This window comes from Lepidochelys kempii, chromosome 3 (assembly GCF_965140265.1).
Source record: "Lepidochelys kempii isolate rLepKem1 chromosome 3, rLepKem1.hap2, whole genome shotgun sequence".
Lineage (NCBI taxonomy): Eukaryota > Metazoa > Chordata > Testudines > Cheloniidae > Lepidochelys > Lepidochelys kempii.
Genome location: NC_133258.1, coordinates 164,104,113 through 164,128,328, shown reverse-complemented (window position 1 = coordinate 164,128,328; position 24,216 = coordinate 164,104,113). Strand labels below are relative to the sequence as shown.

General features: G+C 41.5%; 1 protein-coding gene across 1 annotated transcript in view; it reads right to left on the bottom strand.

Annotated features, from left to right (window-relative positions):
* Nucleotides 1–24,216, bottom strand: part of USH2A (usherin) — a 571,967-nt gene that overhangs the window by 304,132 nt on the left and 243,619 nt on the right. The window contains exon 30 of the mRNA XM_073338913.1: nt 5,825–5,938. Within this exon, the coding sequence (XP_073195014.1) occupies nt 5,825–5,938 (114 nt within the window). The remainder of the gene's footprint in view (nt 1–5,824; nt 5,939–24,216) is intronic.

The window sequence follows — 24,216 nt, the reverse complement described above, 5'->3', positions numbered from 1 at the left end:
CAATCTAGCACATGGTTAAAGAATTCAACTTTGAATTATTGTTTGGGGTCTCTTATGGGATTATCCTGTGCCTCGTAATCAAAATGTCTTCTTCTTCAGGGACTCTTGTATTCTTGAATGGGTGGGAAAATAGCTTCAGTGTGAAGTTCCTCTGCCAACTTCTCTGCACTCTTCAGAACGTTTTGAAATCCCTCATCTGATCAGTAAGACTGCAGGTATGACTTTGCTTTGTCCAGTTGTTCCATTGCTCCAGATATATCAAGGTCAACACCTAGGAGTCTCTTGCTTACAACATTTATTTCAAACACTATGTCATGCCACAACACTAAGCCACACAGAAATTTGAAGTTATGTATGTTTCTGGTGATTCCATTTCCCCATGCCACTGTTCTTCCACGAACAGTTCCTGTCATAGCATTATCCTCCCTAATGGCATTATCTATCTTCCCAATTTGGTGTTTGATAGGCTTTATTGCCTCCACTCGACTTTCTCATCGTGTGGCACTCAGTGGTTTCAGTGTCAGAGAGGATGTTCCCAGATGTTCCTTCAAAATTTGCGATTGATGAGTTGATGCAGAGAAAAATACATAGATGCTTTGAATTACATTAAAAAATTCAGCAGCCTCGCTAGAAGCTGATGTTGCATCACTGACCACCAAGTTCAATGAATGAGAACTGCATGGGACAAAAAAAGCTCAAGGGTTTAACTCTCAGATCCGTGTCTGCACTCCTCTGTTCTTTCCTCTCATGTTGGCACCATTATTGTAGCCCTGACCTCTCATGTCAGCTATCGCAATTCCCATATCTTCCAGCTTTTTAAGAAGCACATTTGTCAGACCAGCTCCTGTAGTATCATCAATGTCAATAAATTCTAGAAGATGCTCTCTGACAGTCACCATTGCAGGGACATTTTCACTCAGTTCTGCTGTTGTTACAAAATGCACCATTAAAGTCATTTGTTCCATATGGCTGATGTCAGGTGTGCAGTCCAGAATAACAGAGTAATATCTTGCTGACTTCAGATCTGCCACAATCTTGTGTTTGACTTTTGTTGCCATGAACTGTTTGATCTCATTTTGAATTGTTTTTCCAAGGTAGTGGTGTGTGTACATCTGATGAAGTGAGCTGTAGCTCACGAAAGCTCATGCTCAAATAAATTGGTTAGTCTCTAAGGTGCCACAAGTACTCCATTTCTTGGGTGGTGACTCTTCTTAGATGCTCCTGGAGTACAGCATCAAACTCAGCCATCAGCTCCACAATTTTAAGGACGTTTCCATTGTTTGGCACATACAGCTGATCTGAAGTGTCACACAGTGCTGGGTTTTGGGTAGCAAGCATTCTCACAATGGCAATGAGCCTTTTCAGAACATTTTGCCAGTAAAGAGACTCTGATGCAATCTTCTCTTGATGCTGATCATCTATGGTGGACTTTAACGTTAATCTCATCTCAAGCTCTTTCCACCTATGGAATGCTCTCTGGTGATTTGCTGCCTTCTCATGGCATGCCAGATTTCTAGCCAGATTTTTCCAGTCCTTTGTTCCTGTAGAATCCAATGTGGCTGGAACATTATACTGGAAAACTTTGCAACAAAACCAGTATGCAGCATTCTGGGTTTCTGAGTACATAAGCTGTGGCCTCTCCACTTTGTCACCATTGGGTATTTCACACCAGTAATGTGTTAGATGGAAACTTCTATTTTCATTGTCTTTGGGGAACATGAAGTTTTTCACTTGCTGTGGCCCATGCAGTACTAGGAAGTCCCTCAGGCTGCTGCTCAAGTAGGTCCACAGTCCTGGATCATCTAGACTTAAGGAACTAAACTCAGCAGCAGCTGTTTCTTGCACCTCCACCACACTCTTCTCTGAGCTACAATTTTCCTCAGGAAAGTGCATGGTTACATCCATTTGAAATGGAGATATGGATGCTGCAGTACCTGCCATGTCACCTGCACTCTGCCTAACTGGAAGATCAGTCATCTCCTCACCACTCACATCCTCACTTGGGCCAGAAGGCTCACCGTGAACATTTGTGTCTATGTATCTTAGGAGAGCTCCTTCCTGCTTAGATAGAAAAGCTTCCTTTGCTTTCTTTCTTTTTCTGAATGCTGCCCCAGAGGGGTGTTTTCTTCTTTCACTCATGACTGCTGTTCTGTGCCAGCTATAGTGGCTCTCAACACTCAATTGAAGGCCTAACTGGCTCCTACTACTTCAGTTGACTGCCTGTTCTCCTCAAGTGGGTTCAGGGAAGCAGCAGGAAACAGGAAGCTCCCTGAGAAGCCATTGTTAATCAGTCCAGGCTGCTGGGGGTGCTAGAGAGATACATAAGAGGCTCCTCCTCCGCTCTCTCCCTGCAGCTCCTGCTGCTTTTTGTTATTGCCTCTCCCCTTTTCTCCTGCCTGTCTGTTATGTCTCTTGTGCCCTCCTTCCTCCAGCACAGCACTCCATCATCTCTGTGCATCTAGAGCAGAGAGAATACATATGCATCAGCAGCAGACACAATTCTCTACACTCTGGGTCCTATGGCACCCCCCCCACCACAGTCTGGCACCTGAGGCGGCCGCCTCAGTTGCCTCATGGTAAGGCCAGCCCTGCTGAAAAGTAGGCTTTCTGCCTGAAGGGGTCCAAGCATTTCCAGTCCCTATCAAGCGGGATGGAACTCATTTGGTTTTGATGGACCTGGAAGTTTGCCATGTCCATAACAATGGAGTTGGGGGAAGGGTGGGAGAAAAGAAATTCCATCTCCCCAGCCAGGATGTAAATGGACCAATAAAAAAATATTACAAGTAGGCCTCACTGATGCTGGGGTTTGTCATATAGTTTTGCAGGTCCACAAGAGTCTCACTGATGGGAAAAACTATTCTGGAGGTCAAGGAAGAGTGTGGGATATCAAGGAGTTTGTAATGAATGTCCTTGACTTCCTCCAAGGGTATCTGCAGTGTGTCTGCAATCCTTTTGGCCAAGTCCTGGAAGAGCCGGAAATCATTGGCTAAGGATGGTGGCAGGGCATGAATGCCTCATCTGGAGAGGAGGAAGAGATGTTGGTCCTCAGAGTAACTTCTTCCTCAGCTCCACCCTCCTCTTCTTCCATGATCTCTTCTGAAGGTTTCGAGGTTCTGGATGTCATAGCCAAGGGGGCATGTCTCAGGGGCCCACGAGTGAGACTGGAAGCCTGAGACGTGTGGGGGTGATATGCACCCAGGGATCCCAGTATGGCCACTGGGGCAATGGAATAGAGCCCAGTGGTGGCACCAATGGTTGGTCATACGGCAGATTGAGAGTATACCCAAGGAGTCTCTTGATAGCAGATAATGTAGTAAGGGGGTGTGGCCTCCCTCCAAAATTGATGGTGCGGGGGGGAGAGAGAAACTACTCTCCACTCCCTGGTGGACAGAGCTGGGCAGAGCAGGCACTTCTTGAAGCCTGGTGAGTCGCGAATACCCTGTTTGGGGAAGGGGTCCCCAACCCCAAAAAAGGGGGAAAGAAGGTTTTGCTTGTTTGTTTTTTGTTTTGGAAGAGAGATACAGAGGAAAAGGCTCCAACTAAGACTGAGGATACTAAGTAATAAAAATGCTAAAGAAGCTATCGCAAACAGACAGCTAATGGCTCCGTCTGTAGCCAGGGGCAGTTGAGAAGGAACTGTGGGGGATTAGCCTGTGTGTGCTGGTTAGCCTTGTGGCAGAGCACGAGGAGAGACAGCGCATGTGTGGGCCTAACCAACACTGCTACCAAAGTTCTCCTATCAGCAGCACAGGGACACAAGCACACCCACAGGGACACTACTCAAAGAAGTAGTACTTCCTTATGTTTGTTTTAAACCTGCTGCCTATTAATTTCATTGTGTGAACCCCGGTTCTTGTGTTATGAGAAGAGGTAAATAACACTTCCTTATTCACTTTTTCCACACCACTCATGATTTTATAGATATCCACCATATCCCCTCTTACTAGTCTTTTTTCCAAGATGAAAATTGCCAGTCTTTGTAATCTCTCTTCAGATGGAAGCTGTTCTATCCTCCTAATCATTTTTGTTGCCCTTCTCTGTACCTTTTCCAATTCTAATCTATCTTTTTTTAGATAGGGCAAACAGAACTGCACACAGTATTCAAGGTGAGGGAGTACCATGGATTTATATAGGGGCATTATGATATTTTCTGGTTTATTATCCCTTTCGTAATGGGTCCTAGCATTCTGTTAGCTTTTTTGACTGCCACTGCACATTGAGTGGATGTTTTCAGAGAACTATCCACAATGACTCCAAGATCTCTTTCTTGAATGGTAACAGTTAATTTACACCCCATCATTTTGTATGTATAGTTGGGATTATAATTTTCCAATGTGCATTACTCTGCATTTATCAGCATTGAATTTCATCTGCCATTTTGCTTGCCCAGTCACCCAGTTTTGTGAGATCCCTTAGTAACTCCTCATAGTCTGCTTTGGACCTAATTATCTTCAATAATTTTGTATAGTCGGAAAATTTTGCCAAATCACTGTTTACCCCTTTTCCCACATAATTTATGAATATGCTGAACCGCACTGGTCCCAGTACAGATCTCTGGGGAACACTACAATTTACCTCTCTCCATTCAGAAAATTGACCTTTTAGCTAAAACCTGGTTCTAGAAAAGCATGCAATTCCAGAGGGGTAAAGGGTTTTTTTTCCCCCCACACTAATTCACCCATCCCTACAAACAGCTGATCCAAACTTTGTGGCTGAGAACCATGTCTATTTTTAATTCATTAGAAGTGGTGCAGTTTTGATTTTTCTGGTTTGCCTCTAATTTACACCAATTTATGCTGAAGTCTTAGTTCCATGTTAGCACTGTATCACTATTTCTTTATCTAACTTATTAAAAAAAAATGATAAAAACAAAGAGAAGCCTATACTTCCTTCTTAAAAAACACACCACACATCTGATGGGAATATTTTTTTTTTAAGATGAGTTTTCACTCATGGAAGACGAAATACTGTTTTACACATAAGGGTCAAATTATACTGGCATAAATCTGGAGGAACTGCTGATTTCAAGTGGATTACTCCAGCTTTAGACTGATGCAACCGAGAGATTAATTTGACCTGGATCTTATGTTTAAGTGAGATAGGAGTTACATATGCTTCAGATCTTTTGGGAACAGTTCCTCTAGTAATTGATGCACAATAGTTATTGAGCTGGTCTCTAAAGCCAGAACTGTAATATATTTTCTTTCTTGCTGCTCTAGATCTTAATGCAAGCTTAAAAAAACCTTAATTTATGCTTGCAACTTTTAAGTTCCAAGTACAACAAAAAATGCTTAAGAGTTAAGAAAAACAGCAGAAAATTGAGCAGTGATTAATAAATGGCTAAATTGGCGTTTGGAGGTTCCATCATACTAAAATAATTGTTGCCTATGCTAGTGTTTAGCAGTTAAAAGAGACCATGGAATCAACCGTTTGATTCTCAATTTCATACTGTGCCATACAATCAATTCTTTTTAGTCAGACTGTCTCTAGATTTACTTCTGAGCCATAGTAAAATGAGGAAGCTTTCATTAATCTTTCAGATGCTTCATATTAATGACAAGGCTCTTGCATGAACAATGTAACAGCAATTAAAAAGCCCATTAATCTGCATTACAGCTATTAAAGATGCATGTCATTAAAGGGTATGGAGTTTGATTCATTTTCGCACCCCCCCCAAAAATGGAGCAATTATGCTCTGGCAATGCACTTTGTCATCAAATTAGGTTGGGGTTTTCCAGCAAATGGCTTTGCAGCATTTAGCTCTTCTCCTATTTTATTATTCATGACTGAAATGTGGAAGTCAAGACCTTTGAAATTACTTTACCTTCTTGTGGAGTGGAGATGTTCAATGCATGTGAGCTCTCAGTACAGCCAGCCAAAGTGCAAGCAGTTAGGGTTACACCATAGTTTGTGAAGGGTTGCAAGCCTGTCAACATGCCTACAACAGAAGAAATTAATGTTGCATATGTACACTATGCGGTCCCACGTATGTACGTATACAGTCACAATGCTATAATTACATTGTCCAGCAATATATATTTACATAAAATAATATATTTACAATAGTACAGGAGGAAAGGACAAAGCATTAAACCTTGCATTTCTCATGGTTTGAAATAGTTTCTGCTTTTAAAAAATAAATTGTGTTTTGTTCAAAACATTATGCTAATATTGTGCAGCTGGAATCTTCCAGTTATTCTTTTTAAACTAGAAGTTACTTCAAGATTTCAGCAGCTTAAATATACATAACTATTAATTCATCTTTTCTTTATCCCTTCCCCACCATATTATTTTACTTATAAGTTTGTTTTTCCCAAAGAATTTCTAACCTCTTAGATAAAACTGAAGAGATCTTTCTCTTAGGCATGAACGCTGTTCTACAAAGCTTCCCATTTTAATCAAAGACATCAAGCTCCTGGTACCATATGAAACATACCATCTGGGTTCCATTACTTCAGTGGTATCGTATAATCCCCGTGTTAATACACCACCACAGTAACGGAACTCAGCTGACACAGTACCCAAGGATTCAACAAGGAAAGATTTGTATACTTGTGCTTTTTCAGGACTTATTGGTGTCAGTGAAGAGAGGTGGATAGAATTCCGCTGTAGATCAGCTGTGAGTGATACCAATTTGATTTCACTCCTGGATGCACTCCTGAAAAAAATGATCATCCTAGTACTCAAAAAATGTAGGGATAGGTGTAACGATTCAGTGAGGAGTATTGGTGTAGGAAATCTCACAATTATATTAAATTGGAAAATATAGAAGTACCACAGTGAAAGTATACAAATGTTCAAGAAATCTGTCAAAGCATTAGCAGTTCCCATGTCAAAGCAGGTGAAATAATAAAATAATGTGAAGTGAAACTTCAGAAAAAATTAAAAATTAATAAAAAAGGAGATCAGACTCTTGCTGACTTTCAATGTTCACCATATTCTGATGTCCACTATGTATACACTGACTTCCCAGTGTAGAATTTCACCTTAGGTGCCAAATTGTGCTATTTAGGCACTGTCCTGCACTGGGGTGATAAAAAGCTGTACTTTTTCATGAGAAGCTTGGGAAAGAACTTGCAATTGGAAGCTACAAAATTATATTTAGCTGGAAAATGCAGAGGTAAAGAGCTTGCCCTAAGATCCCTTCAGTGCAGTGTGTCATGATGCTGCCTCCTTCCCCTCCTGCCCCCTTTGGGGTGATGTGCGCACTTGGAGATGGAATTAAGTAGTAGTCCCTATCATTAACAATTAACGCAGAAAATTTCCCTTCCTCTTATACAGGACAACAAAGTAAATGTCAAAGTTTGTGCAGTTTTTCTTTGATGTGCACAGGTGACAATCCAAAGAGAGGTGATGTATTCTCCTAGTATTTGCTAAGAAGCTTGTAGACGCTACAATTTTCCAGACCAATCTTTCACTGAAATGGAGATGCTTGGTTTATTCTTGTACTTGACTGAAAAATCCTGAAAGTTTGGCATCTACAAGATCTTTCAATTTATCTCTTTTAGGGCCTGATTCTACTCTCCCTTACAACAGTATAAATCAGGAGTAACTCCAGTCAATGTAGTTCCATTTAAGAGTAAAAATGGTGAAAGATCAATACCATCCCTCTATGATCATAGTTCTTGATTCTGCTAATCATCAGTTGATAATGGAAAGCTGCACTGACACCTCTGAATCTAATGTAAATGCTACAGCAGATACACTGAAGGCAAAGCAGGGTCAGCAGCAGTACCGACAAACTTTGCTTGTAATCTTTCGATGATGGAAGACAGCAATTTGAAAGCACATTGAATAAGCATAAAGTAGGCATTATTGATGTTTTTAAAGTTTTAGCATCCCGTGTAATGCAGAAATGCAGGCATCTGTATTAAACTATTTGGCACCAGCATCTCCAGGGAATCTCTCTGCTAAGCACTAATGCATTTTGCATTAATACTTAACATTGACACATACCTAGTGGGGGGGGAAGGAGGAAGAGGAAAGTAAAACCACACAGTTTGAATTACCTTGAGCCAATAAATAGGTGCATGAATCAATGCATCTAAATCTGACATTTGCATGTTCTCTGCTGTGAGAAGTGTGGAAGGGGATATTTTGTTATACATCAAGTGCCTTTTCACATTGTATTCTGCTGTGCTTTTGAATGCAATTTAGTTGTATTTTACATTTAGCAGCCATAGCCTATTCTCCTTATGAGATAGAGAGTTAATACTCCTTGAATTTCTTCTTGGGGAAGACATTCTGGGGGGTCCCCAATGGCTTCAGGCACCACCAGCAGCAATAGTACATCCAGAAAGATGCCCCAAGCACTGGAGGAATTTTTATTTATTTTAAAAAATGGAAAGATCTTACATGCTGTATCTGCACTGCATTAGATTTTACATATGGAATCATTTGACAGGGATATGAAGGACAGTGGGCATCTAAAAAAAGCTTTCTTTTTGTAAATCTTGTTCATTGTTTTTAGTAAAGGCTTATCCAGAGAAATTCTATTTTGACATTTTATAATTCACCCCTTTCCTTTACACGTCACACCCACTATTTTGCTGGCAACGAGGAAGTAGATGAACTGAATAGGTAGGCAATGGAAAGTGCAGTTTTTATTTACATACTTCAACAAACTACTTTTTTTCTCAGCTGCCAACCTAGCTATTTGGCCAGCATCCGCTGTAATCTGTTCTCCTTCATTATGTTAATCTGTGGGCGGAAAGATTGCTGTCATCTTCAAATCGCTTGTACAGCAATGGTAAACACCTTAGCCTGTCTGTAATTGGACAGGTGTCTGCTTTGGTGTCACTTGGCTTTTAATTCAATTAAAGAACTGGCTGCTCTTCTCTCATTACCTGCTCATTTCCCCTGCACTTTTAGTCAGCTATTGAAATTTACACCCGGGGCCTGCCTATCCCAGAGTGCAAAGTCAGCAATCCCATAACAAAGATAATCTTTGATATACGTGCTTTAATTTATAGCAGAGCAAAGAAAAGTATGTAATCTTGTTATAAAACTGCCCTGAGACCCATTTGAAAATGGTAGAGGGTCTTTTAAATAGTTTCTTAATCCTTAATTTGTACACTGTCATGTCAGCATCTCTTAAAGGCAACACTTGACATCCAGGTAGATAGTTCATTTGGCTGCATCACGAAGTGAAACTAACCACACAAAATTCTGCCCTCATATATGCATACATAGCTACCACTGAAGTAAACAGGAGCTGTGTGGATAAACCAGTGGGTGGAATGGAATGCTGAGTAAATGGTACAGTCAAAGCTGCTTGAAATTAGAGAACATTACCTCTGCAATAGAATCATCCTCCCAACATTTGAGTTACGAGATCCCCAGTCTTTTTCAGCCTGCTACTGAAGTACAGTTGAATTCTTCTAGGTTTTAAATTTACATCACAGAATAAGTTCCAAGCCTTAAAATCCACATGGTGGATTAGAGACAGTAAATCAATCCAATGCACCACTCTTTCTGCCCACTAAAAGGAACCTCAGGAAATAAATTAAAGTCCTAACACAGACATTTTGACGCAGTGACCCCATGAAACTGAATAATGTCATTTGTTAAATATGGATGTAAAGTTAACAGTGTAACAGATCCGTAAACCCACACCTAGAACATTAAGCCCACTTGGTATGCAAAACTAGTATTTAATTTTCTATACTTTTATTAAAATGTTTTTTAAATTATTTGTAATATTTAAAGCTGGGATTTAGTAACAGTTTAGGAAAAAAAACACGAGGTTTATTCTCACATTATATGAAATGGGGGAAACATGCATGGAAATGAACAGCAGAAAAGGGTCCACAATAAATTTATGGTAAAATGGAGGTCTGGTAAGATGAACAGTTAGGCGACACTGCAGTAGAATGACTGTACCCAATCGGGCGAGGAATGTGGGACGAACCCCAGCAGCAACAGTTGAGATGTTTGTACACCAATACAAGGAGCCTGGGTAACAAACCGGAGGAACTAGAACTACTGGTGCAGGAAGTGAAACCAGATATTACAGGGACAACAGAGACATGGTGGACTAGTCGTCACGACTGGAGTACGGGTATTGAAAGGTATGGGCTGTTCAAGAAAGAAAGAAAGAAAGAAAGAAAGATAAAGGTGGTTGAGTAGACTTGTATATTAATGCCAAGATAGACTGTAAAGAAATTAGAAGTGATAGAATGGATAAGATAAAGTCTGTGTGGGCCAAAATCACTTTGGGGAAGAAAGCTACTAGAGAATCCCTGATATAGTGCTTGAGGTGTGTTACAGACCACCAGGATCCAATTTGGCTATGGATAGAGACCTCTTTAATGTTTTTAATTAACTAAATACTACTGGAAATTGTGTGATTATGGGAACCTTTAATTTCCCAAATATAGATTGGAGGACAAGTGTTACTAAGTACAGTAGGGCCCAGATTTTCCTGGATGTGATAGCTGACAGATTTCTTCACCAGATAGTTGTTGAACCAAGAAGAGGTGATGTCATTTTAGATTTGTATTGGTGAGTAGTGAGGCCCTCATAGACGAACTGGTTGTAGAGGACAGCCTTGGTTCAAGTGATCCTGAGTTAATTCAGTTTAAAATGAGATCTGCAACAAGAGTTCTTGATTTCAAAAGAGCTAACTTTAATAAATTAAGGGGATTAATTAGGGAAGTGGACTGGACCAAAGAACTCAAGGACTTGAATGTGGAGGAGGTCTGGAATTACTTTAAGTCATAGTTGCAGAAGCTATCTGAAGCCTGCATCCCAAATAAAGGGAAAAAATCGTAAGGAAGGGTTGCAGACTAAGCTGGATGAGTAAGCATCTCAAACAGGTGATTAAGAAAAAGCAGAAAGCCTACAAGGAATGGAAGACGGGGGATCAGCAAGGAAAGCTACCTCTTGGAGGTCAGAAAGTGTAGGAAAAAAATGTGAACTGCCAAAAGCCAAGCAGAGTGGGACATTGAAAAGGGAATTAAAACCACAAATAAGAGGTTCTATAGCTACATAAATAATAATAAAAAAAAAAAAACAAGAAAAGAAGAAGTGGGACTGCTAACCACTGAGGGTGGGGTGGAGATTAAAGATAATTTAGGCATGACCCTACACCTAAACATATACTTTGCCTCAGTTTTTAATGAGGCTAATGAATAGCTTAGAGGTAGAGGCAGGGTGGCTAATGGGAACGAGTATATGCAGGTAGAAATTACCACGTCCGAGTTGTAAGTCAAACTCAAACACCTTAATGGGACTTAATCAAATCAGATAATCTCCATCCAAGAATATTAAAGGAACTGGCACATGAAATCACAAGCCCAATAGAAAAGACTTTAATGACTCTGTAAACTCAGGGGTTATGCCCTGACTGGAGAATTGCTAACATAGTCCCCACAGGTGTCGACTTTGTGGGGGTGGGAGAGGCTTGACCCCCGGCCTGCCCCAGGCCCTGCCCCCACTCCACCCCTTTCCCAAAGGCCACCCCCCGACCTGCCTTGCCCCGCCTCCTCCCCCCCAGTGCCTCCTGCCCACCACTGAACAGCTGATCACAGCGTGTGGGGGGCACTGGGAGGGAGGAGGAGGAGGAACTTATTGGCAGGGCCCACTTGTGGGTGAAAGGTGCTGATTGTTGGGGCAGCTGGTGGGTGCTGAGCACCCATTATTTTTTTCCCATGGGTACTCCAGCCCCAGAGCACCCATGGAGTTGGTGCCTACAATAGTTCTTATTTTTAAGAAAGGGAAAAAAAGTGATCCAGGAAACTACAGACCTGTTAGTTTGACCTTAATTGTATGCAAGGTCAAACAAATTTTAAAAGAGAAAGTAGTTAAGGACAGAGGCGAATTGTAATTGGGATAAAACTGTAATTGGTTTTACAAAATGTAGATTATGCCAGACCAACCTGATCTCCTTCTTTGAGAAGATAACTGATTTTTTAGACAAAGGAAATGCAGTAGATCTAATCTACCTGGATTTCAATAAGGCATTTGATACAGTTCCACATGGGAAATTATTAGTTAAATTGGAGAAGATGGGGATATATGAGAATTGAAAGGTGGATAAGGAACTGGTTAAAGGGATGACTACAAGAGGTCATACTGAAAGGCAAACTGCCAGCCTGGACAGAGTTTACTAGTTGAGTTCCTCAAGGATCAGTTTTGGGACCAAACTTATTTAACGTTTTTATTACTGACCTTGGCACAAAAAAGTGAGAGTGCGCTAATAAAATTTGCAGAGACATGAAGTTGGGAGGCATAGCCACTGCAAAGGAGGACCGGAATATCATACAAGAAGATGTGGATGACCTTGTAAACTGGAGTAGTAGAAATGAAATGAAATTTAATAGTGCAAAGTCATGCATTTAGGGATTAACAAGAATTTTTGTGATAAACTGGGGACTTTATCAGTTGGAAGCAACATAAGAGGAGAAAGACCTGGGTATATTGGTTGATCATAGGATGACTATAAGCCGTCAATGCAATGCGGCCATGAAAAAGGCTAATGCAGTACAAGGATGCATCAGGCGAGGTATTTGCAAAAGAGACAGGGAAGTGTTAGTACCATTATAAAAGGCATTGGTGAGACCTCATCTGGAATACTGTATGCAATTCCAGTCTCCCATATTTAAGAAGGATGAATTCAAACTGGAACAGGTGCAGAGAAGGGCAACTAGGATGATCCGAGGAATGGAAAACCTATCTTATTAGAGGAGACTCAAAGAACTTGGCTTGTTTAGCCTAACCAAAAGAAGGCGGGGGGGGGGGGGGGGATGGGAGGCGGAGATATGATTGCTCTGTATAAATACATCAAAGGGAAAATACCAGAGAGAGAGTGGAGTTTTTTTAAGTTAAGAGCCAAAGTAGAAACAAGAACAAATGGCTATAAACTAGCCATCAACAAGTTTAGGCTCAAAATTAGATGAAGGTTTTTAACCATCAGAGGACTCAAAGTTCTGGAATAGCCTTCCAAGGGGAGCAGCAGGGTCAAAAAACATAACCAGCTTCAAGACTGAGCTTGATAATTTTATGGAGGGGGTGGTATGATGGGACTTTCTACAATGGCGTGTGGCCCAGCAGTGATTGCCAGTAGCAAAAATCCCCAACTGCTGGAGACAGGACCCGAGAAGGGGAGGGTCTAAGTTACTACAGAGAATTCTTTCCCAGGTATCTGCCTGGTAGTATTGCCCACATGTTTAGGGTCTAACTAATCGCCATATTTGGGGTTGGGAAGGAATTTTCCCCCAGGTCAGATTGGCTGAGACCTTGGGGGCTTTTTCACCTTCCTCTGCAACATGAGGCATGGGGCACTTGCAGGTTTAAACTAGTATAAATTGTGGATTCTCTGTAACTTGAAGTCTTTAAACCAAGATTTGAGGACTTCAGTAACCCAGCCAGAGGTTAGGGGTCTATTAAAAGAGTGGGTGGGTGAACTTCTGTGGCCTGTTGCTAGAAGTGAAGAGCAGTATGCAAATTGGCTATGTCTAAAAGGGGAATTCCCATCACTTCATGCCTCCCAGCAGGATTCTGTTCTCTTTACTTTGGCAGATGCTGTGAAATGGGTACATAATTCCAAATGGAGGATGGAGCTACGTTGCCACTGAGGCATATGGGCCAGTGCTCCATTCAGCAAAATTAGAAAATAAATTCAATGGAATTACCGCACCTTAGTGCAGCCACCTTTTAAATGAAGAGTCTTTGTCAAAGCAGCTGCTCCAGACCATTGCCGTGCATTCCACAAAGGTGTTTCTCTAAGCAGGCATAGGTCTTCAGAGATGGGAATCCAGGCTTTTATGAATACTTATGTGTATATATTATTCACAATAATGGACTGGTTAAATGACCTGATGAAGGCCTGAGTTTTAAATCTAAATTCAGTAAAGGAGCTTTACAAAACAGTCAGAAAATAATCACCAACCCAGGCGCAATATCTATTTGCCCTTTCTGTTCTGATAATGTAAATAATAATGATACTTTCCCTACCTGCCAAAAATGTTCTCATCCCAGGCTAGAGTGCGAGTACAATTTTGTAAGGTTGCATTAGCACAATTTTGTCAGACATATTTAGAATTTTATATTTATGTCATACTCATTTGATGGATTTTACCTTTATTTTTTGTGTTGCAAGAGGTTTTCAAAGCTGACTGAAGTATTTAGCCATACAGTGAATGGGAGTTGAATGGACAATTTCTGTGACAATTTTCTATTTTTTTCTGTGACAATTTTACATTGTTTTCCCCTTGCAGTACTAATTTATGGTGACCCATTTTAAAGCATTTAAATCACATATAAAAGACTAAAACAACACTGTTCATCTTCCTCTCTCCCCTCCAGTGGTTGCGAAACATTTATAAAAGAAAAAAAGTTATAAAACAAGCCATACAAAAAAATTTTTTTTTTAAGATTGTATTTAGTCAATGCTCTAATGACTAACTATTGATACAAAGGAGAATGGCTTCAAGGAAAAGACTTGCACCAAAATTCCTCAAAGCCCAGTTGATAAGGCACTTTCCTCCAACACGGGAGACCCAAGTTCAAATCCCTTCTCCACATCAGGCAGAGAGGGAGTTGAACACAGGGCTCAGACGAGTGCCATAACCGCTGGGCTACAGGTTAAAAGAAACCACCACTGACAAGTTCCCGTTCAGTCATTTTGTGAATGGCACTTAAATCCCAAAATAAATTGAGCCAAAAGTATTCAGTGAATTAATGTAAAATTCATGAATAATTAGGGGTAGATGAAAACTACATTTGTTTGTGAATAAACTATTTATTAAAAAAAATTTCCACCACCACCACCTCCTCCACCCACCCTGCTGTTCTGCAAATAATTTCCTTTGCTTTTGATTTCAGAAAATGCCTGGAAGAAAAACGAAACATTTTGTTCAAAATGAATTTTTTGTCAATTTTTTTTATTTTGAAAAAAAAATATTTTTTATTTTTTATTTTTTGGCAGTTTTTAGTTTGGGTTCAATCTGAGCTCAATTTTTTTTAGATTTTTTCAAAACTACCAGCAAACTGAAAAATCAAATATTCATTTGCTCTAATTGTGAGGACCATACACATATCCATAATCAAGGTTTATCATGATAATGATAGAAGGAAATCACACAGCTTACACCTTATTTCAAGTCAGATGCAGTACATAGCACCATTCATATTTTTATTCTTTCGGCTATGGGCACTGTTTATATAATTTATGCCGGGGCAAATGGTTCAGACCAAAGATTTCCAAATAGCAAGGATAAAGAAAGAGTTGATTTCAGAATCTGTGTATATATGTATTTGTGTGTGTGTGTGTGTGTGTATATATATACATACACACACAGATACACTCATATTTAAATATGATCAGTCAACTGATAGAGTAACAACTTCCAAAAAAAAAATCTGCTCTGGAAAGTACTAATTTAAAACTAAGTTCTATGGTTAATTATTTGCATAACTTAGAATCTGAAAATACATTTTTATAATTATTAAAGAAATAGGTTAAACATGCTGGATTGCATTTTGCATTTTGTGTAGTTATTTACACCTGTGTAAAATGCATTGAAAATGCTAGCATTCTAATACCTAACAGGTAGCTGAGGCAAACTTGTCTACTGTTTAGAGCAGGGAGTCAGAACATCTAAATTCTATTTTTAATCTATGCCATTGACTCACTGTGTGACCATAAGCAAATCAATTCATTAATCTGGGCCTCAAATTCACCCACCTACAAAGTGGGGACAATATTGTATTTAACTACTGTGAGGAGGTATTTTGAAGCTAATGTCTTTAATGTCTTTAAACATGTCTTTGAGACACATGTAAAATAGTATCTGTAAAACTAACTTGTGGTATTATGAGACAATACTGATGGTCAGAAATTGGCCTAACATTTATGTGATTGTTTTAGAGTTGTAACAGACTTGGGTACCTGAGAATATGATGACATACTAACAACAATGAAGTAGGAAAGCACTTTTTCCGCTTGTCTGACTACATTTCTGATTTACTGATGCTTGAAACATCATTTGCAGAAGTAGCAAAATTCAAATGAACAAAAGACCTGGAACCTGTTCTATGGGAAACCAAGTTCCCTGTGGTGTATTGAAGAGTAATCTACATGGTGCAGAACTCTCAAAGATTTACAGGTTCCCTCTCTCTTTTAAATATACTGCATTAGACAGAGAAGTGTCTTACCTGATGGTTCTTATCCAAATACCCAGGCTTGCCATTCCAACTATGGGTTTTGCTTTGCTCTGAAGCTCCAGGAGTCAGATTAGACCTACTGGTCACAGCAAGGAGGCTTAATGTCTCCTTCTGGGAACAACCCACATTAGATTACTTCCAAAGCTGAAATGCATTCTAAGGACTTTGATTAACTATATTGAACCATTAGTATATCTTTTTCTGAGATATCCATGTACAGAGCACAAAAGGCATAAAGGTCTAAAGTAATTACAAATGCATGTCAAGGGAGGGATGGAATGGTGATCATGGATAGTTGGAAAAGAAAAATCCATTAGACAACAAATTTCTCTTTTTCCGTCATATTCCGGGTCACAATTCCAACATTAGGGTTTCTGCAGCACTTGGATTTTTGCAGCAGTGAAACCTCAGGTTGAGCAACCATAACCACAGCTATGTTACAAAAAAAAAAAAAAGCCTAATTGCATTAAGCTTATTTGATATAGTATTTTTGCCATTTAGTAATTAAAGCTTCTGTTTTTCTTGACAGCCAGGAACAGTAACAAATAAAACTAATAAGTGTGCTGTAGATCTCCTGAATGGATTTATTCTGATGAGACTAGTTCCAAAATAGGACATTGCTTTTCTCTCTGGTGCACTGACTTAGGGCAGAATATTGGAAGGACAAGATGTGCCTAGTGAAAAGGAGAGATCATTTCCTGTCCACTTTGTCAAAATGGAAGGTACAGCCCTGCATAGCACAAACGAGGATTTCAGTTTAAACACTAAGGGGTCAACAGGAGCTCAAAGAGATGCTTGGTAAAGACATTTAGCACCAAGCTGAGTTTCTCCAATGCTACCCTAAAGTGTTTGGTTTCTTCATTTGGGAGGTTAGTTGTTTTGTTGGGTTTTTTTGAGCATCAATTAATTAATAAAGGTGAGATGTGAAGAAGCCTTACTGGAATCATCCTATAGTGTATGGAATTGTGGAGGCACATTTGAGAAGTGTTTGCCTCAAGGCTGAGTGATAACTCACCCTGTGAATAATCAAGGATCTGTGAGATGTGGCTGAACTGAATCTATTCCAAACCATAGTATACTCTAACTTAGTGAGCTGTCTTAGAGAAGGGAGTGTCTCACTCAATTTCTGAAAATAGCCTTTCCTGCTGGGGCACAGGAATGGAAACTTTTTTACCTGATCATTTCCTTTCTGCTAGAAGCATCTCCCACAATTCTGCTATGCATGGGCTGCTGTCCTTTCTCTGCAGCTTCCAGAGGCATTTGAAAGCTCCAGCATGGCTCACATTGGTCACACTCCCTTCTCCCGCTTGCCACCAGATGAGTCATTCCATAGCTGTGTGAAAAACTCATAAAGGAAATTATTTATTACAGTAACATCAATGTCCAACTTGTTGATTATGTACACCAAGCCAATTATCTGAATGGCAGATAGGCCAAGTAAAATGCTGACCCCCTTGGCAGAAAGCCATCCAGGGTGGGTAGAATAGTGGGAGACAGTGCTAACTGAAAGGAAATTATTGGGTAAGAAATTTTCCATCCTTTAGGCCAGTGCCTCTTACAATTCTGCTATGCACAGGAAGTAGCGAGCAGTGAACAGGAGTAGGGAGGAACATCAAAAGGTAAACAGAAAGAGATTGAGAGACCTTTCCTTGAAAACTGTCCAAAAGGCACGGCCACTACTGGACCACTGCCTGGAGCATCTTCCTACCTTAGGAGACTTCTGTGGAGGGCAGAAAGTCCACTTTGTAATGTTTGATAAAGTTGTTAACCAATGACTATGTGGCGACTCTGCACATCTCTGCAGTGGAGGCGCATGCTTGTTTGCTCCATGAGGTACCCATGGATGTCGTGGAGGATGCCCTGATCCCTTTTGGAACAGGAGTGCCTGACACATTGTGAGCCTCAATATGGCACAGTCTGACCAATCTAGCAAGAGATAGCCTGAGACTCTGAGCCCTTGACATTTCAGAGGAAAGGAGAAAAACAGGGTGCCTGTCTTCCTTGTGGACTGTGTGCATTTGAGGTAGATTTTTGGTGCTCTTCTGACATCTCAAGTGTGCCACAGCTTCTCAGACAGGTGCTGTGGCTTTGGGCAGAAGGACAGAAAGATAATCTCCTGTGAGGTACAGAAAGGAGAGTTCACCTTGGGGAGAAACAACTCCAGAGTTCTTAGTACCACCTTGTCATCACGGAACATGCAGAACCTCCAGCTCTGAACCGTGCCTAGTATATGTGATGGTGACCAGAAAACTAGTTTTGATGGAAGGATAAAAGGATGATATAGAAATCAGAATCTCTTAAGGGTGAGTGGTTAGGGCCTTCAACTCCAGTGATAGGTCTCATTTAGGGAAGATTGGGCTGGGCTGAAGACCTTTATCCACACCTTTTTGGAGAAAGTCCAAGATAGCTGGAATTCCAATTAGCATTGTGCTCCTGGCACCAAAGGCTGAACTTGGTCCAATTGAAGAAATAGGCTTTTATTGTGGAGATTCACCTGGATGTGAGCAAAGTCCTGATCACTTTGGAAGATACGTCTAGTACTGCTAACACTTGCCTTGAAGAGAGCCTTGGAGAGGAATGTCTGGTCTGGTTTGGGTAGCAGCTGTAATGGTAATTCCAGTTTCAGTTTTATCAGATCAGAGAGTGGAGTTATCACAATCTCCTTTGCTTGTTCCTGCTTAATTTTTTGATTACTTGCCCTATGAGAGGGAAGGGTGGGACTGCATGCAGAGCTATACTAATTTTTCCTTCTTGGATGTTTATCACAGAATCATAGCGTTACAAGGGATCACAAGGGTCATCTAGTCTAACCCCCTGCCAGGATGCAGGATTTGTTGTGTCTAAACCATACAAGACAGATGGCTGTCCAGCCTCCTTTTGAAAGCCTCCAGTGAAGTTGTTTCCACAACCTCCCGAGGCAGTCTGTTCTATTGTCCTACTGTTCTTACAGTTAGGAAGTTTTTCCTGACATGTAATCTAAATCTGCTATGCTGTACTTTGAAACCATTCCTTCTTCTCTCTTGCCACAGAGGGAAGGACAACAACTTTTTTCCATCTTTTTTATGGCAGCCTTTCAAGTATCTGAAGACTGCTATCCTGTCCCCTTCTTAATCTCCTCTTTTCCAAACTAAACATACTTAGTTCCTTCAGCTTTTGCTCAGATGGCTTGCGTTCCATCCCTTTGGTCATCTTTGTCACTCACCTTTGGATCCTTTCCAGTTTCTCTATGTCCTTTCTGTACACTGGTGACCAAAATTGGACACAGTACTCCAGCTGAGGCCTAACCAGTACCAAATGGAGTGGTATTTTCACCTTCCATGACTTGCATACAGTGCTTCTGTTAATGCAACCTAAAATTTGTTTTTTTTTGCAACAATACTGAATTGCTGACTCATATTGAGATTGTGATCCACCACAACTCCCAGATCTTTCTCAGCAGTGCTGCTGCCAAGCCAGTTATCCCCCATTCTGTATTTGTGCACTTGGTTATGTATGCAACCCTGGTTGTATTTTCTGACTGGATCAGGATTTGATTGCACTGAAATGTCCTGAGAGCCAACTTGACGACTCTGAGCTCTAGGAGATTGACGGTGTGTTTCCTCTACTTGACACTTCAGGTACCCTGCAGCATTCTGGGTCCTAAGTGTGTTTCGCAACCTAGCAAGCTGGCATTGGTTGTGAGAATCAGAAGCTCTGGAAGACATATGGGAAGTCCCTTCCCAAGGATTGTCCACCATTCTAGAGAGCCAAGAGAGCCTGGTTCAAGATCACTACCTGATCGTTCATGCATTCTTGGGAGTAGTCCCATACTTTAAGAAGGAAGGCTTGAAGATGCCTGATGTAGGAACCTGCCTATTGGGTGACACTTATGCATAACACCAGGAGACCCATTAGCTGAAGGCACTGAGCTGTGATTGGTTTGGCGCACTTGTGCGGGATGGGGATAACATCCTGAACCTTTTGGAAACTGTTGTGTGATGGGTAGATCTTTGCCACCAAGGTGTCTATGTCCACTCTCAGATGGGTCATCAGTGGGATCAAGGAACTTTTCTTGAGGTTTATCGTAAACCTGTGGGTTTGCAGGAGGTCCACAGTTTACATTGTGATGGTGTGCACCACAGGCGGGGTCAGAGATCTGATTAGAATGTCAACCAGAAAAGGGTATAAGTGAGTCCCCTGTCACAAGAGTCTGCCTATGACCACTGCCAGCATCTTCATAAAGACCCTCGGGGCCAAAACGATACCAAATGGGAGGGTTCAGTCCAGGTAGTGCTTTGTGTCACAAGCAAATTTCAGAAGGCTGGAGTGGCACAAATGGATGTGGAGATACGCATCCACCAGCTCCACTGAGATTAGGAGACCCCCACACAGGAACGACACCGTAGAAACTAGGGTCTCCATCCAGAAGTTTGTTTTCTTCATTCACTTGTTGAGCCTTTTGAGATCTAGAATAACTCTGACTCTCTCTGTGCCCATCCAAATGATGAAAACGACAGAATAGAACCCTGAGAACCTTTTGTCTGAGGGAATTCCTTCTATCACTCCTCTGTACAGGGCATTGGAGATTTTTTTTCCTGATCAATTTGCGCTTGGTGAGATCAGTGGAGATGGGGGACTGGATGAAGAAAGGATGTGGTGGAGCCCATAGCTCATGGGAGTATTCCTGATATACTATTTTTCTCACCTATTTGTCTGTGGTCAATATAAACCATTCTTCCAAGAAGTGGGAAATTCTGTGTCTGAGATTCAGTTCTGGGTGAAGGCATATCTCCTCGTTTTCAGGATGGGCTCTTGAGGGTTGCAGGACCACCTCTGGGCTTTATCCTTGAGCTCTGTCTCCAGGTGCTTTACCTTGGAATATCTGCTATTCTTCCTCTGGTACTTCTGTGAGGAAGAGGGACAAAGGGAGTGCCTGAAGGCATGTTTGTACTCCTTCCTGAAAGCCCTTGTTGGAGAAGGGAGGGACTGCTTAGATTTAGCAGCATTTTCTGCTACACTCTTATTTATTATTTCTCCAAAGAGGAGAAACCCTGTGTACCTGAAGGCCACAGGACTTGCCATGCCTGAATGTCTACCTTCCAGGGACAGAGCTATATTTGACTCCTGCCCACTGAGCTGGATGCCATGGCCCTGGCCAAAAACCTCATTGCATCCCTTGAGGTGTCAGCCATAAATGCTATTGTCTGGGAAATTTTCCTGAGAATGGCGCTTAAGTCAATGTGATCCCTGTGCTTCAAGGCCCTGAGGTCTTCCGACCAAGACAGGGAAGTTTTCGCAAAGCATGTAGGTGTGAGAGAGTCTCTGAGGAAGCCTCCAAAGCCCTTCTAAGAGCGATCTTCACTTTCCTATCTGTGGGGTCCTTGGGAAAGAACTTCCTTTCAACTGGAATAACCATATCTCTTGCTAAGGATGCTATTGAGGCATCCCTCTTTGGGATCTCAGTACAGTAATAAAATATTTTGGCCCTGGTAGCTTTTAAAGTCCAAGTCATGGCTATTAATGTGCTTACTCTTGTCTGATTTCCCCCACTCCTCTCTAATCACATCCTCAAAGGAAGAGTGCAGGGGAATTGCATTCTGAGGGGAGATATTTACTTTGACACTTGTCCCTCAGGAGCTTGCTCAGTTTGGATCTGAATCATAGACACAACCTTTTTGCACCAAGCTTCAAACTTTGTGTGGGGAAAACATTTGTGCTGAATTTTCCCAGAATTCTTTTCATAGTCAGAACCCAACAGCTCTCCTTCCCTGTTAGAGATGGAGGAGTTGTAGTCAGAGGACAAAAAGTCTTTCTGGATTTTTTTTGTGTGGTGCTTTTTCTTTTCTTACTTCCTCTTTCTGGATTTTTGATTGTTTTGTGCTCTTCACAGGAGTGGCTTCCCAGGCCTGGCTAGAATGGGATTTCTTGCAGCTTGCTTCACACAGAGCATAAAGACCTCTATAGAATTCTCTCTCCAAGTGTTCACTATCCTAGGGGGACCCAACATGCCTGTCCAAATCAGAACCCTGTACCCAAGCAGAGTTAGGGTTGGCTGGCTGGGAGCAGACAAAGCATGATTTGCCTTCTGCTGAGCATGAGAAAACTGCTTCACATATAGAGCTCTTTTTTGATTTTGCCCAGTGCTTGTGTGACCGCTCAGCCATGTCTGAGAAGGGGCAGGGAAGGCCAATGGGGAGGTGCTGCAGTGGAGGCTCCAGGTGACTATGACAGTTGTCCTGCTCAGACCCTGGACCAGGAGGAGAAGAGGAGGCTTGAAGCAAAACAAAATGCTGAAACAACCTGAAAAACTGCCAGAACAATGAAGTTGAAAGAAAAGGGATGGGACCTGTGTGAACTACCACTGTTTGCTGCCACAGAGGCAGAAGATCTGGTGGCAAGCAGGAGAAGGGGGCATGGCCAGTACAAGCTGCTCTGCAGCTTTGAACCTCTTCTGGTAGCTGCAGAGAGGGGAGAGGAGCAATGTGTAGCAGAATTGTGGGAGATGCTGGGCTGCAGAACCATCTTGTAGCTGGATATAGCAGGAACCATTGAGATAACAGATTAATCCACATGGGGATGCGAAGAAGCAATGAGATCATTCCAGATGGTCCAAAGCCAAAAGAAAGTCATTAGAATTAGTTTTTCTTTCTCTTACTTGCCTCAGTGTTCTGGTTACCAGGGGAGAAAAGGGAGATAAATCCAGCAGACCAGGATTTCAACTGTGTCTCCTTTGAGAAAGGTCCTATATTCATATTCTGAATTTCTGTGGAAGGTTGTGGAATGCAGACTGGAGGAGACTCCATTCTGCAGGTCCAGTGATTGCCTGCTGGGTGCCAACCAATCTGCCTCTATAAAGAGTTTACAGCCTGAACTGATGCCAGATTTTATTCTGCCCCTCTTACTAGCAACATCATGCCATTTTGTGCTGTTGTAAACACCTTGTTTGTTCTCACTGGCCATAGCAGTAATGTAACTGTCTATCACCAAAATGTGTTGATGTATCATATATTATTTCAGCTAGGGTAAGGAGAGCTAGCCAAGTATCCCAGGGCTCCAACAAATGTATATTTTGATTTGTCTCATCCTGGTGCTATTGACCCTGAACAACATAAAGTGATAGGTAAGTTACCAAGCCAAATAAGATGGCATCCTTGGTGACCATCTCTTGGTTCAGTTGTCTTATTGTGTGTCCTTATTTCAAATGGTTTATGGCTCTGACTTCTCCTTTCTGAGATGAAAGAAAAACTGTTTGCGGTTTGGATGATAGTAGATTAGAGTTCAAGGGCTTTTTGTTTCTAAAGAGTGGGAATTTGGGATTGTATTGTGAAGAATTTGAATCTGTAGGATTATGCTCATTTTGAGACATGGTTTACATTTGAGTTTAGCTTGACATTTTCTTTTGTTGGAGAAGAGATGCACCAGACTCCTTAGGGGCGCAGACACCTGGACCAGGCTTTAGGGAAAGCACGTTGAAGGTTGATAATGCCAAAGGCTAGTCCAGATCCCGGGAAGATAAGAGTGGGGTCTACCTTTAAAAAGCTTATGGAGATGCAGCAATCTGTGCTGAAGACAGGATCCCTACATGCACAAAGAAGGGAGATGGAGGGAATGAGGACAAGGTAGGAAGGCAGATCCAAGAAAGAGTCATCCAAAGGTCCAGCACTACTACTACAAAGGCTTCAGAAGTAGGGTCTACCCTGTGTTAGAGTTATAAAAGCATAACAAAATTATCTTTACTAACAAAGTATTGTTCACCATGTGGAGTATCCTGTAGCCATTGGTTGAGGCAGACACGTCAAGGGGCTATGCCAAGCCTGCATCAGTGCTAGAAAGGAAAAAGGCTGCATCAGTGAAGGTTCTGTATGCAGATTCTGAGGCTGAGAAACTGCAGGTGTACTCGATTTGGCTGACTGAAGAGACAGGGCTGGACCAGAGCTAAAGCTGGAGAGATTGCTGGAAATGGCTGAAAAAACCTGTCAGAAAGAGGCAAGATTAGAACATGCAACTGGGCCTTCCTGGAGCCTCCCACTGGAACTGCACTGTCACTGCTCCCCTCTCGAGCTGCTGTAT